The sequence below is a fragment of the Orcinus orca genome, chromosome 10 (genome assembly GCF_937001465.1).
Source record: "Orcinus orca chromosome 10, mOrcOrc1.1, whole genome shotgun sequence".
Taxonomy (NCBI): domain Eukaryota; kingdom Metazoa; phylum Chordata; class Mammalia; order Artiodactyla; family Delphinidae; genus Orcinus; species Orcinus orca.
This window is the reverse complement of record NC_064568.1, coordinates 7,029,613-7,042,512: the sequence shown is the minus strand read 5'-3', so window position 1 is coordinate 7,042,512 and position 12,900 is coordinate 7,029,613. Positions and strand designations below refer to the sequence as shown.

At 43.0% G+C, this 12,900-nt stretch overlaps 2 protein-coding genes and 1 pseudogene across 13 annotated transcripts in view; 1 reads left to right on the top strand and 2 right to left on the bottom strand.

Annotated features, from left to right (window-relative positions):
* FANCD2 (FA complementation group D2) overlaps window positions 1–9,428 on the top strand; it is a 56,517-nt gene extending 47,089 nt beyond the window's left edge. For 11 of the 12 annotated variants that reach the window (XM_033437347.2, XM_033437348.2, XM_033437346.2 and 8 more), the window contains 9 exons: window positions 262–384; window positions 1,223–1,316; window positions 2,017–2,088; window positions 2,800–2,838; window positions 3,807–3,881; window positions 4,860–4,934; window positions 5,904–6,050; window positions 7,436–7,531; window positions 8,997–9,428. In XM_033437347.2, the coding sequence (XP_033293238.1) occupies window positions 262–384; window positions 1,223–1,316; window positions 2,017–2,088; window positions 2,800–2,838; window positions 3,807–3,881; window positions 4,860–4,934; window positions 5,904–6,050; window positions 7,436–7,531; window positions 8,997–9,062 (787 nt within the window). In that variant the 3' untranslated portion in view covers window positions 9,063–9,428. The remainder of the gene's footprint in view (window positions 1–261; window positions 385–1,222; window positions 1,317–2,016; window positions 2,089–2,799; window positions 2,839–3,806; window positions 3,882–4,859; window positions 4,935–5,903; window positions 6,051–7,435; window positions 7,532–8,996) is intronic. The other variant, XM_049716212.1, reaches the window with a different exon arrangement.
* A 1,044-nt stretch (window positions 9,429–10,472) lies between these two features.
* Window positions 10,473–11,198, bottom strand: FANCD2OS (FANCD2 opposite strand). Its single transcript, XM_004286829.4, is given in 2 exon segments — window positions 10,473–10,580; window positions 10,582–11,198. Coding segments are annotated over 2 exon segments (627 nt in total). The 5' UTR covers window positions 11,101–11,198.
* Window positions 11,199–12,186: 988 nt separating this feature from the next.
* LOC101272365 (non-histone chromosomal protein HMG-14-like) lies at window positions 12,187–12,605 on the bottom strand (annotated as a pseudogene).
* Window positions 12,606–12,900: the final 295 nt, after the last annotated feature.

Genomic DNA, 12,900 nt, shown 5'->3' with positions numbered 1-12,900 from the left:
ATTAAAAATAAGTATTGGGAGTTCCCTGGCGGTCCAGTGGTTAAGACTTGGCGCTTTCACTGCTATGGCCCCAGGTTCAGTCCCTGGTTGGGGAACTAAGATCCCACAAGCCACGTGGTGCAGCCAAAAAGTAAAAAAAAATAAAGTAAAATAAATGCTAATAGTTGTTTTAAAGCTTAGTACCTGGTAATGTCTCAAGAAAGAAATCTTGATTTAGGAATTCTGTAACATGCATTCATACTCCTATGGCTGTCAATGCAGCATCTACCTGGAGCACACAGACAGTGTTCTGAAGGCCATAGAGGAGATCGCTGGTGTTGGTGTCCCGGAGCTGATCAGCTCTCCTAAAGAGGCATCTTCCTCCACATTCCCTACACTGACCAGGTAAGGGAGTACTCTCCTCTTGTTCTCTCCCTAAGTTAGAATCACACTGTCTAATGTATGTAGTTTCCAAATAACTACCTTACTCTTCATCTAGTTCTGATACAGAGGGTAGGTACAATCATTCATTCAACACACACAGTGTCTACTGTGCATTCTCTCCAAGCAGCTCTTAGCCAGCCCATGTGAAAGGACCTTACTGAGGAATGAATTTTCAGTAGTTACAGTCTTCAGCGGCATTGGATATTTAATCACCAGACTTCTATCAGTGCTTTCATCCTTTAAATGTGAAATTACTTTTCCAGTATTTTAGCCATCTTTAGAAGGATACAGTGATTGTTGTATCTAACCATATATGTCTCACTTAATGGGTTTTGTGTCTCATAATATCAGTGGTTATCTGACACTCGTATGGTCTTCACAGTTTATAACACACTCTTACATCGTTTATCTCACTTGATCCTTTTGATGAATCTGTGAGGTAGGTATCATTACCCCTGTTTCACTGATGAGAAAAATGAGTGTTAGGGGGCTTGCTCAGTTGATACAGGCAATAAAGTAAATATGGAACTAGGAACTTAAACTCAGATCTTCTCACCACTACTTTCCTGCTCTTTACCACTACACTCACCCTTCATGAACTTAATCCTCTGATTTCACAGGCCATCTTCTCGGCTTATTTCTAAATCCTTCCCACTCTCACGTCCTCTTAGGGTGGACCCTAGTGAAAGGACATTCAGAGAGGTGGGGAGGGAAATAACTTTTGGTTCCCTGGCTTCTTCCCAGGACTTTGTTTCTGAGCAGTGCATCATTGTGTGGGCATCATCCTTTTCTCTTCTAGGCACACGTTTGTCATTTTCTTCCATGTGATGATGGCTGAACTAGAGAAGACAGTGAAAGGTCTTCAGGCTGGAACAGCAGCAGACTCGGAGCAGGTAAGTCAGATATTCCCACCCCAAGAAGTAGACTCTGGATTACTTGGAAGCTGCTGATTCTTCTACTCCTTGGGTCCAGAATTTTCTCCTAAGCTATTTCCTTCGAGTTACTAAGATCCAGGATTTTTTTTCAAAGAGCTTCTGGTTTAATTTCCTTTCCCTCTGGTTGGAAGTGAGGATTGGGCTCTGTTTTCCCTGGCTACTTCCCAGGGGACTTGGGACTCCATAGACCTAGTCTGGAAAAAAATATCTTTGGTTGCAGCCTCATATACCGGGCTGCAACTTGTGATCTGGCATGAGGTGAGCAAGCCTGTTTGAGATGCTGTGGTAGCCTGGGCCTTGGTAGCCTGCTAACCAGAACCGAGCTAGCCTGCTGGGAGATAGGGCTTGCCTAGGGAATCAGAGAAGCCACAGGGAGCTGATGGCCCAGAGGTATGTTACAGAGGCTTTTTCCTACTTGGAAATTATTGAAGAGAGGTCCTCTTATTAGAAAGTCTCTATGAGGTACCCTAATGTTACCACATACATGCAGGCCTCAGAACTATCTTGTGGGTGCACTGGTTGCCACATCTCTGTAGGAGGATAATTGGCTTAAATCTCTGTATAACTGTGTAGTTCAAGAACCATATATTAGTAGGAGTACAGTAAGAGAAGTATTTGGCTGTGATTCAGAGGTGTGTGTATATTTGGCTGCCTCTAGATTCATGAAGAGAAGCTCCTCTACTGGAACATGGCTGTTCGAGACTTCAGTATCCTCATCAACCTGATAAAGGTGAGCATGGAAGCTCCTTATCTCATCTCACTGGCTAATTGCAGGAACCACCAAGGGGCCTGGCTTCCAAACTGGACTCTCCCCAGCCTCCCTTGGGGATCTGCTTCCCACATCTTCTTCCCTATGCCCCACCCACCCTGGATAACCCCTTCCCCTCTTCCTGAGCAGTGTCTTTTCCTTCTCTGCCTTCCTCCTTCCCATCTGTGCCACAGCACTTACTATTTAATGGGTCCTTCCCCATGTCATCGCCACCACCACCCCGCCGTGGGTCTGAGCACATTCCCCACTGTGTCCCTCTTCCCACCTGAGTGCCTTCTTTATCCCTCACACATACTCTGTGCTCTCCCCCACTCCATGATTTTGCTCAGACTGTTCCTCCAGCTTAGAATGTTGCTCTCTCTCCTTTCTGCCTCATCTACTCTTTCTTCAGGCTTCAGATCAAGGTTTGGGGCCTCTGCAATGCCATCTTCTTAACATTCCCAGTTGGAATCAATTCCTTGTTCCTCTCAGCTCCCCTCTTCCTTTTCTTGAACTTCAGTTACAGGGATTCCTTCGTTCTGCTTTGTAATTGACTTGTTGACATGTTGGCCTGCCTTCTTCATTTTAGACGTCTCTGCAACACTCAGAGCTGTGCTTTGCATGGTGGGGAGGAGGCTGGGGTGCTCAGAGGAGCAGGCTTCAGCTTTGGTTTCTTGTCCTTCATCTCTACAGGTGTTTGACAGCCGTCCTGTTCTGCATGTATGTTTGAAGGTGAGACCGGCCCTCTTTAGTGTTTATCCTTCCTGTGAGTTAACTGAGTGGAATTGCTTAATACCTTGCCCAAAAGCCAGTCTCCAGAATCTGTGCTATCAGGTAGTCTAGAAAAGACCATGGATATGTTTTCCCATACTAGTTGGATGACAAGAGAAACCAATTTTACTATGAGTTTGAAAACTTAGTCTTAGAAATAGGATTAGTGGCTTCAGGAGCAGTAGTCACTCCCTGCCATTCCTTCCCAGGCAATAGAAAGGAAGGAGGAGTGGGTGATTGCTCTTTTTAAAGCCCATGTATGGCCTTATCAATGTGGGAGCTGGTGTTCTGGTATCTGCTGAACTCCTCTGCCGGGGAATATCCCAGATTAGCCATAGATTTGATGGTAAACCCATCAAATCTTTGACAGCTTAAGAGCTAAAGAACACTATAGGGAGAATGCTTCTAGGCCCACTCTTGACAGTTCCTTCTTGTGGATGGTGCCCCATTCTCATTATCTCCTGGCTTCTCTCTTCCTCTTTACTCACTCCACCCTGGTGCCATTATGGGAGATGGGTGAGAAGGGGGAGTCATTTACCTGATTGGTAAATTGGGCAAGTGGTCATGTGCTTTCTCAGCTCTACGCAGTTCTTTCCTCTTGAGAGTAAGGTGTCCTCAGGGAGCTGGGGTTCCCCTCTGTTCCTCTGTGCCCTCATTCTCAAGCTGAGCAACACCCCTGTGCATTGACTGTGTCTGGGGTAGGTAAGTCTGCCTAATTCTGGGGCTTAGTTAGCAGGCCCATTTAGCTTTTGCATTAAGCTACATTCTCCAAATTAACCTTTTGGACCCTTTCCAATTTATTTTTTATATATAAAAATAAGAAAATAAACCCCCTGGTCTGGGAAATGTTATGCTGCCTGAGGCAGGGGACTTTCAGGTAAAAGACCTCAGCTAGAGGTCATCACCAGTGTGTCTCTTCTCTTCTTCAGTACGGGCGTCTCTTTGTGGAAGCATTTCTGAAGCAGTGTATGCCTCTCCTAGACTTCAGTTTTAGAAAACATCGGGTAAGAACTGAGAACAGAGAGCAAAAATATGCCCTGTACAGTTGTTCAGAAGATATGTCCATGGCGATTCCTGGGCTGGCATGGGGGTGGTCCCCTTGCCCAGGTTCTGGGCCACAGATCTGCTTAGGTACTTCTGGTCACTTCACCTATCCCCAGAGATGCCCATGTAGGACTGAATGTTCCATAGTACGTCCGCCTTCCTACTTCTCCTACAGACTTGAGGATGGTTGTTCTTTTTAGCTTGATTTTATTGTGCTACTGCAGTCCCAGGACCTCACATATTAGTGTGTCATTTGCTTATTCCTGTGTGCTTCTCTAAGTCTGGTCTTGGGAATTTAAAAACAAAACAAACAAACGAAAAAAACCTCATTTGTGTCTTAAACTCTTGTTATAACGGAGTCTTGAGAGTTTTTTACCCAAGTGGGATCCAAGACTAGAGTAGTGAAATAAGAATAGAAACAGGGGCTCCCCTGGCAGTCCAGTGGTGAAGACTTCACGCTTCCACTGTAGGGGGTGCGGGTTCCATCCCTGGTCGGGGAACTAAGGTCCCGCGTGCCCCACAGTGCAGCCAAAAATTTTAATTTAAAAATAAAAAGAACAGAAACAGAGATGATTACTTCTTACACATACTTAGCAAGTTGAACTTTGCAAAACACTCTCACAATATTTGGTTGGTCCCTCATAACTCAGAAAGATAAAGGGGAGGATAGCCAGTGATCACTCCTCCTCCTATTTGAGGGCCAAATTAAGGTAATTGTCTAGCATAATCTTGAAAAATTGTGAATCACTATGTTGTACACCTGAAACATATTGTAAATCAACTATACCTCAATTTTAAAAAAAGAAGAGATGATTATCCATATACAGCTGGAACCCGCAGGCTTGATCCTCTTTGGAACCCTTGGTTGCAAGAATATCTTGCATATAAAATGAAATGAGAATGTTTCATATGGCACTTATGAATGTTGTTGGTTATAGGAAGATGTTCTGAGTTTACTGGAAACCTTCCAGTTGAATACAAGGCTGCTTCATCACCTGTGTGGGCATTCCAAGGTAAGATGGAAAGCAGGTCACACCACCAACCCACCTGTTGGTTTAATCTGTGGTTGTGATTTTGGAGATCCGTGGGCTCCAGTGCCTTCTTCCTTTTTTACCCCTCTTGAGCCTTTATTTCTGGGACTATGTCTGTCCAAAGGCAGTTTATTCAGAGTGGTCAAATCCTCAGTTGCTGGCAGAGATTGGGTAATCATCTAGAGGGGAATTTCTGCATCTGAAATTTGACTCAAACTCCATAGCCCTGTTTCCTCCAGGAGCGCTTCTTTGGTGAGAGAATGTTGGTGAATGTGTAACTGCTACAAAGTACTCTGGGCAGGAGGAATATTATGTAAGTGATGACTCTGCTGGAGACAAGAGGTAGTTCTAAAAGCAGCTGTTTTTAGAGCTTTTCAGCTGTACTACTTACTTGTCAAGGAACACATCTGTCTCTTGTGAGAACATTTTAGCATTAAAGGACTTTTCCACTTGAAGCCTGGAGTTGAGCCAGTCATTTTTTGTGTGAAGGAACACAGAACCATGGAGTGCTGCAGTCACTGGCAAGCCCAGTTCCTGTTGTTCATTTCCTCCCCTGGTTCTAACTTTTTAAGGTGCTGAACAGTGGAATTTTATAAGGACTCCCTCAGCTAAACAGGGATACTCTCTGTTGTTTAATATCAGTAGAATATACATTCAAGAATATTTTACATAAATTCATTGATAATTGATCAATAAGAGGTTATGAAGAGGAACCGTGAAGTGTTGGTGGTATGTCTTCTAGGCTCTTTTAGCTTGAAGGACAGCTGCCATTCTCTTCGGAATACTCTGCCAGACTACTGCTCTTTGATGGAACATGTCTCTGGCCTGTACTGGCAGGGCATATGGTCTTGTTCAGTGTTCAAGGTGTCAGGAATTCAAAAGTTTCTGTATAGGAAATGTGAAAGCATGATGATAAACCCAGATGAGTTGGATGCATTTGTTTCCATTCAGATTCACCAGGACACGAAACTCACCAAGCATGTGCCTTTGCTCAAAAAGACCCTGGAGCTGTTAGTTTGCAGAGTGAAAGCCATGCTCATCCTCAACAATTGCCGAGAGGCTTTTTGGCTGGGCAATCTCAAAAACCGGGACTTGCAGGTAAGCCTGGGAGCCCGCCAGTAGTAATCTCCTACTTCCTTTCTTTGTGAGAGCATTGGAAAGTATCTAAGGAAGGTCACCTAAGCCCCACTCTCTCAATACTCAAAACTGCTTTTCTCAAATCTGTGACTGTTTAGCTCTTAACGTTAGGATACATTGCCTTTGGGCCCTGGTTGCAGGTTGCACTCCTCATCCCAGGCAGCGAAGGCACCAAAACATACCATTGATATCAACAAGGCCTCAGACATAGAGGAGCAGATCAGGAAAACCTCCTTCCATAGCTAGAGGGATACCTTTAAGCCCTAATGTGGGTAGATTTAGAATATTTTTGTATATAAAACTTTGTTTGTTTAGTTATTTTGGGTTTTTTCCCCTAAAACCAGTCTGTCTTGTTCCTGAAATTATTCTCTGGCTAATTTTAACAAATGAGCATTTCTTAGTTCTTTCAATTGTCTGACTGACTGGCTGAAATCTTGTTTTGCTTATACTACTACTTTGGAGTTATAGCATTTTTCAAATACAGTGCAAGCCCTCCTCATTCATGCTTACAACATCTGAGTCTTAAAATCTTATATACAAAAAAAAAAAAAAAAAAATCTGGGCTTCCCTGGTGGCACAGTGGTTGAGAGTCTGCCTGCCGATGCAGGGGACACGGGTTCGTGCCCCAGTCCAGGCGGATCCCACATGCCGTGGAGCCATGGCCGCTGAGCCTGCACGTCCAGAGCCTGTGCTCCGCAGCGGGAGAGGCCACAACAGTGAGAGGCCCGCGTACCGCAAAAAAAAAAAAGAAAAGAAAAGAAAAAATCTTATGTATGAAAAGAATAGCTCCCCAGAAAATTAGCTTCCTTTCTTCACTTCAATCTCTTGCTTCCATGAGGAAATTGAAGCTCAGCAAAGTTAAGTAAACTTATCATTCAGCCATAAGTGAGTGGAGCAAGGGTTTGAGTCCAAACAGTCCTGATCCAGATTTGATGTTCTTAAACCATTTTAGTGTACCATCCTTTAGCCTCTACATGGCCATTTGTGATTGGTGTGTTTGTGTTCATGCTCACATACCTTAAGGTATTTGGGAAACTTTAGAACCATATTCAGCATTACCTGAAAGAGTCACCAATACAGTCTGGCCTTGTAAAACTAGTATGATATTAGAATACAAAGATGAACCTTTAAAACTACATATTGTATCAGAGCCACAAGCATCTTAGAAATCTTGGGTTGATTATCACTTCTCTAGATGCTGGATCACAGGTTGGTGTCCGTGTTTGACCATATTTGAATGACTGAATATCTTTCTTTGCTTTGTCTATAAACTAAGCCTTTCTCCCCTTGAGACCCCATATGTGATCATTATAACCCACTGTTTGTCCTGGCCCATTCACATTCAGGGTGAAGAGATTATATCCCAGAATTCCCAGGAGAGCACAGCAGATGAGAGTGAGGATGATACGTCATCCCAGGTCTCCAAGAGCAAAGGAACAGAGGTATGTCTGTAAAAGGCACCAGAGTGTCATTGATGGTAGAGAGTGCAGAATTTTCCCTGCTTGATTTTATAATCAGATACTTCTATGCCCATCTCCATTCCCTCCAAAAAAGCTTCTGTGCTGATGTGAATTCTGTGGGGGCCAGAAAAAAACCCACACGATATTATAATCACTCAATATTTTAATCACAACTTGAGTATCTGGAGTTGTTTGTAGCATATGTTATAGAGTTGAAAGTTCCCTTCCATTATAGCCTCCTGAATTCATATCTGAAACCATTTTAGAGGGGAGATAAGAAGAGGTCAAAGTGTTCTCTAAGTGTTGAGAAGAATGAGTTAAACCATTTAAACATGTTGTTTGAATATCTAAAATAGAAATGTGAAAGCTAAAGCACAGAATCAAAAGCTGCTACCACTGAGGACTAAAGTAAGAGTAGGAGTCCTTATGCTCTTTTGGGCTACTACCAATGCTTTTGAGACTTTAAAGAAAGCTAAAGAAAAATGTATATATTTATTAAAGTTTGTTACAATTCAGGTGGGTTATAGATACAGAGAAGCTGAGATTTAAGAACCCCTGCTGTGGATACAGTTTGTAATGCAATTTGAGGCTGATGCGTAAGGACTATTTAGTATGAAAAATTCTTTTATTACATGGTCCTCTGTTTTATTTGTATAGAATATCTCCACCTTGTTCTGATAAAAAAGGTTTATGGCTTTCTTTTTTTCCCTATAAATTTATTTATTTATTTATTTTTGGCTGCGTTGGGTCTTTGTTGCTGCATGCGGGCTTTCGCTAGTTGCGGCGAGCGGGGCCTACTCTTCGTTGTGGTGCACGGGCTTCTCATTGCGGTGGGTTCTGTTTGTTGCAGAGCACGGGCTTCAGTAGTTGTGGCACGCGGGCTTAGTTGCTCCGCGGCATGTGGGATCTTCCCAGACTAGGGCTCGAACCCGTCTCCCCTGCATTGGCAGGTGGATTCTTAACCACTGCGCCACCAGGGAAGTCCCCATAAAATAGTTTTGAGGCAGACAGTATCCTATTAGTTTGGTGCTTTGTCATAAGCAAGCCTCCCAGATTAGATTTTACAAACCAGAGAGAATTTTACTCTGGATTCCTATTGGATTTTGAATTTAACAAACATTTCATTCTATATTGACTGCCCATTTTGTTCCTATGTCACACACATGCAGTGGAGCTGGAGGGCCGTGGCTTATTTACAAATCATGCATATTTGGTTGGGTTGCAGAATGGCATAAGTCAGTATCAAAATGGCTCCCTCCATCGTCTTGGCTTAGAGGCCATGATACAAGAATGGGGGAGCCTCTGATTCATTCTCAAAAGAATGGTTTAAAACCTATCATTGTTTTTAACAACGATACAATACAGTCATATATGCTGTGGGAGCAGTGTTGCAAGTCATGGCGTCGCCCAGATGACCTAAAATACTTAATTATCCTTTGCCTCTTAGGACGGTGAAGAAGATGAAGCAAGTGATGGAGAAAAGGAGCAAGAGAGTGATGATGACTCTGATTAGACCACAGAATGATACTCCCTCCCCATCTCTGCCAGCTACTTACCATTTTGTGTTCAGGGTTTCAAATCTGCTGTCTGCCTTTCTAACAGGAAGCATCCTATTTTGTCCTTAAAGAAGGGGCTTTATTGAATCAACTTAATTGTGGATTTCACAGGTTGTCTACTAACATCAAAGACCGTGGCTCAGAATTCGAATGTAGTGTTACTTACCAATTTAGGCAAACATGGCAGTGCTGTGCTAGCCTCCTGAATTCAGGGCAGTGCTGTGACTCTGAGCTTCAGGAGCTAGTTTTGAAACTCTGGATTTATTCTAGAATTTAGGCTTGTACCAGTCTTACAAATAAATTCTGTTTTAAGTTCTGCCTCAGCTACCTCATTCCTATTTTCGAATTTCCTTCATAGATGGAACTGAATTGGTGTTTGTGCAGAGAAATAATGGAGACTGGTACAACACATCAGTTCTACCAATTACAATCATATGTTCCCTATTACAAGGACCCTATTATTTGAGATGAGAAGATATTTTGTGATCTTTTTTGGAGGAGTGACGAATTTCTTTTAATGCCCAAAGAAAGTCGAATGTTTGGCTGCTTTTTAAATTTTTGGTGGTCATGTAGATATGATAAAGGAGAAAAAGGCAGCATCAAATTCATGTTAACTTTGCATATATAATTTTTATTTTATTTCCACATTATTCTGAGTTATACCTATAATCTAGTTAGAACAATGCTACAAAATTACTTATAGTTTATTAAAAATAGAACATTAGGAGTACATTTCAGCTAAAATGGAGAACTCTCATGTCTTCTGCCAGAAAGCCCAGTTTCAGTGCTGCTACCAAGTTCTTTTTTGCCAGGCTGTAAGTATTAATTAATATTTGTTATATTTGTACCCACTTTTGTACTCTCTGGTAGTATTAGGGTGTGGCTGGTTAGGTTTTTTTGTTCGTTTTATGGTGGGGGAGGTTATTTGTTTTTGTTTTTTTAAATTAATCGTTGACCCACATACAGATTTTTGACCCCTTCATCCTCATGTACATAGAAATCCATAATCTCCTTCCTTGACACTCTTTGTTTCCCCAACTCATTGTGGTCTTCAGTGTTGAAAAGAGTTCACGGTAGGCTCATTGGTTTATATGGTTTGTTTAATGGTTCTTTATTACATGTACATGTCAATGCTAGTTTGACTCTAAATGGTTGTTCAGCTTTACAATAGAAATGTTCTCCCTTGCTCTGTCACTGGCCTATTTTTGGACAGGAAGAGAGGACGGGGGCTCCTGAATTGTCACTGTTTGACTGAAAAGCAAGATGGCTGGGGCAAACACAGTTTCCTTTACACAGAAAGGTCTATGTAAGCTTCAGACACATAGCAAAAGGCGTGGTGTGAGGAATGGGGATCAGATGGGGACACTTTACTTGGAGTGTTGCAAGGCAAAGGTGCACTTATTGTATGTCGCATACAGCAAGAGGATGGAGCACAGCATCTATTTGCACATGGTCACTGTCATCTGAATCTGAGGCTTCCTTAAGTCCAGTGGGCCCCTGGTGCTCCCGGCTGATGATTTTGCAAACGGCTGACTTGTCTGAAACTCTGAAGGTCCCAGTCCACTTTGGCGGCTGAGCCGTGATGACCCTGCCAAAGACAGAATCCACTCCATTGAGGCAGACAGGCTGAAGCTTCCTGACCAGCCCTTTCTTGTTGTTCATGGTTCGGAGCTCTGACGTGTGGCAGAGCAACTTGGGACTCACCCCAGGCTCCAGGAATGGACTGTCTAGAACTAGAGAGACCTCTTGAAAGCACAGCTGCACTTCAAGATTAGAAGGGGTGTGGGGGAAACAGGGGGAAGCCCTAAAGGGGTGCTTGGAAGGTGTAGGTGTTGTATGCTGCAGCCATTGGAAGCCCTCATCCGGTGGGGTCCATGGTGACCAGAGCTGGTATCCTGCCATTGACAGTCCTAGAGGAGAGGAATCAGAACATGGAATTTTCCTAGCATGCTTTTGGCAAGGGCATGGCTGTTTAAATTCACATCTCTGTCTCATTATTGACTTTAACTTACTCTATAGTTCTCATGAAAAGATTCCAATAGATGTTAGGATATTAGTAATTCTATAAAGGGCAGTAGAGGATAGTGACAAGTATTGAATCTGGCAACTGCTATGTGTACTTTATTAAACCTTATCACAAGCCTCTGAAGGTAGGTTTGTACCCATTTTACAGATGAGGAAATAGATGTGTCCAAAATGGAGTGTCCCTGTTCAGCATTAGGATCTGTGCTGTGTTGATAACTGCTGAAGTCGGAATCTATGCCTCTCAGGTGGCAGAAGCTGCTGGCATTTCATGATTTGTGGATGGATGCTCAGAAAGGTGTGTCTTGCCAAATATTTGTGACTCTAAATCCCATGTATTTATACCGTTGGTTCTCAAAGTATGATTCTTTTTTTTCTTTCATAATTGAGATTTTATTGGTTGTTTTGAGGATCAGTACACAGACATTTCAACTTGTACACAATTCTCAACATACGTACCAAAAACCTAAAAAATATGTAGTTGTGATTCTTTTCTGAACAGTTATTCCAGTGACTTTCCAGCTTAAAATTTGGGGGCAAATTTTCCTTCACAGGATATCAAGTACCAATATCTTCAAATATTGATATGCTGTTACATCGTAAGTCCCACTAATTCACAATTTAATAATCACATACACTACATACTCAAATTGTCGGTCGTTCACAGCACATTAACAGTTACTAGAAGAACTGGAGTACCACAACCAAAGATGTTACAGAGTGCACAAAATTCTGCCCAGGAGAGCCAAGATCAAGGGGTGAGTGGTTTGCTTTAGGAAACAATTCTACCAAAAACAACGTGGGAAGAGAAGTAATTTAAAGTGTTTAAGACATTAAATGCACAACTGACTCCAAACTGCCATTTAGTATGCTTTGTATTATAGGATATAAAAGCTACACCCAAGAGAATCAAAGCCTCCCATATTCAATATCCCACTATTTTCTGGTTGTACCAAAAAATAAACAACCAGCAAATGATTTCACCTCTTAAAAAAAAGCATTTACACTTAAAAAATGGGATGAGGTGGGATTCCTTCCTTTTTAAAAATGTTTCTAGAGCTACTAAAAAACTTGCATTTACAAAATAGTTGATAAAAATATTCCTCTGGATTGTACAAGAAGGGAAACAGGGACCACTGATAGGACCAGGTGTGTGATATTAATCAGACTTGGCTTCTTTCTCTCCTGCTTCATCAGAAGCTGGGCTCTCCTCATTTTTAGTTTCTCCATTTTCTGCAGGTAACTCTTTAGTCTCTTGGTTGGCCACTTCAGTCTGTTTTCCCTTTGCTCCCCTTTTGCCTTTTGTTTGCACTTTTTTTGTCGGAAGATTTATCCTTTCCTGCCGCCTTTTTTGGCTTCGTTTCCACTTTTGCAGGAGCCGGATTAGCTGACAACCTCACCGATCTCCTCTTGGGCTCCTCCTTCGCCGCCCCCTCGGCCGAGCTGACCTTCCTCTTGGGCATCGTGGCGGCGGGGTGGGCGTGCCGCGGCGTGCCGAGAGCCTTCGCGAAGCTGGGCTGCCTGGCCGCTGCCGCTCCTCCTGCCGCCCGAGCTGCTGGGACCCGCGGTGGGGGCGGCCTCAAAGTATGATTCAGGGACTAGAACCATGACAGTCATCTGGGAATGTGGCAGAAATGCAGATTCTTGGGCCCCACCTGAGACCTATAGAATCAGAAACTCTGGGGGGAAGGACCCTGCATTCTGCATTTAAACAAACCCTCCAGGGGAGTCTGTTGTACCTTGTAGTTTGAGAACTTCTTATGCTGTTCCTTT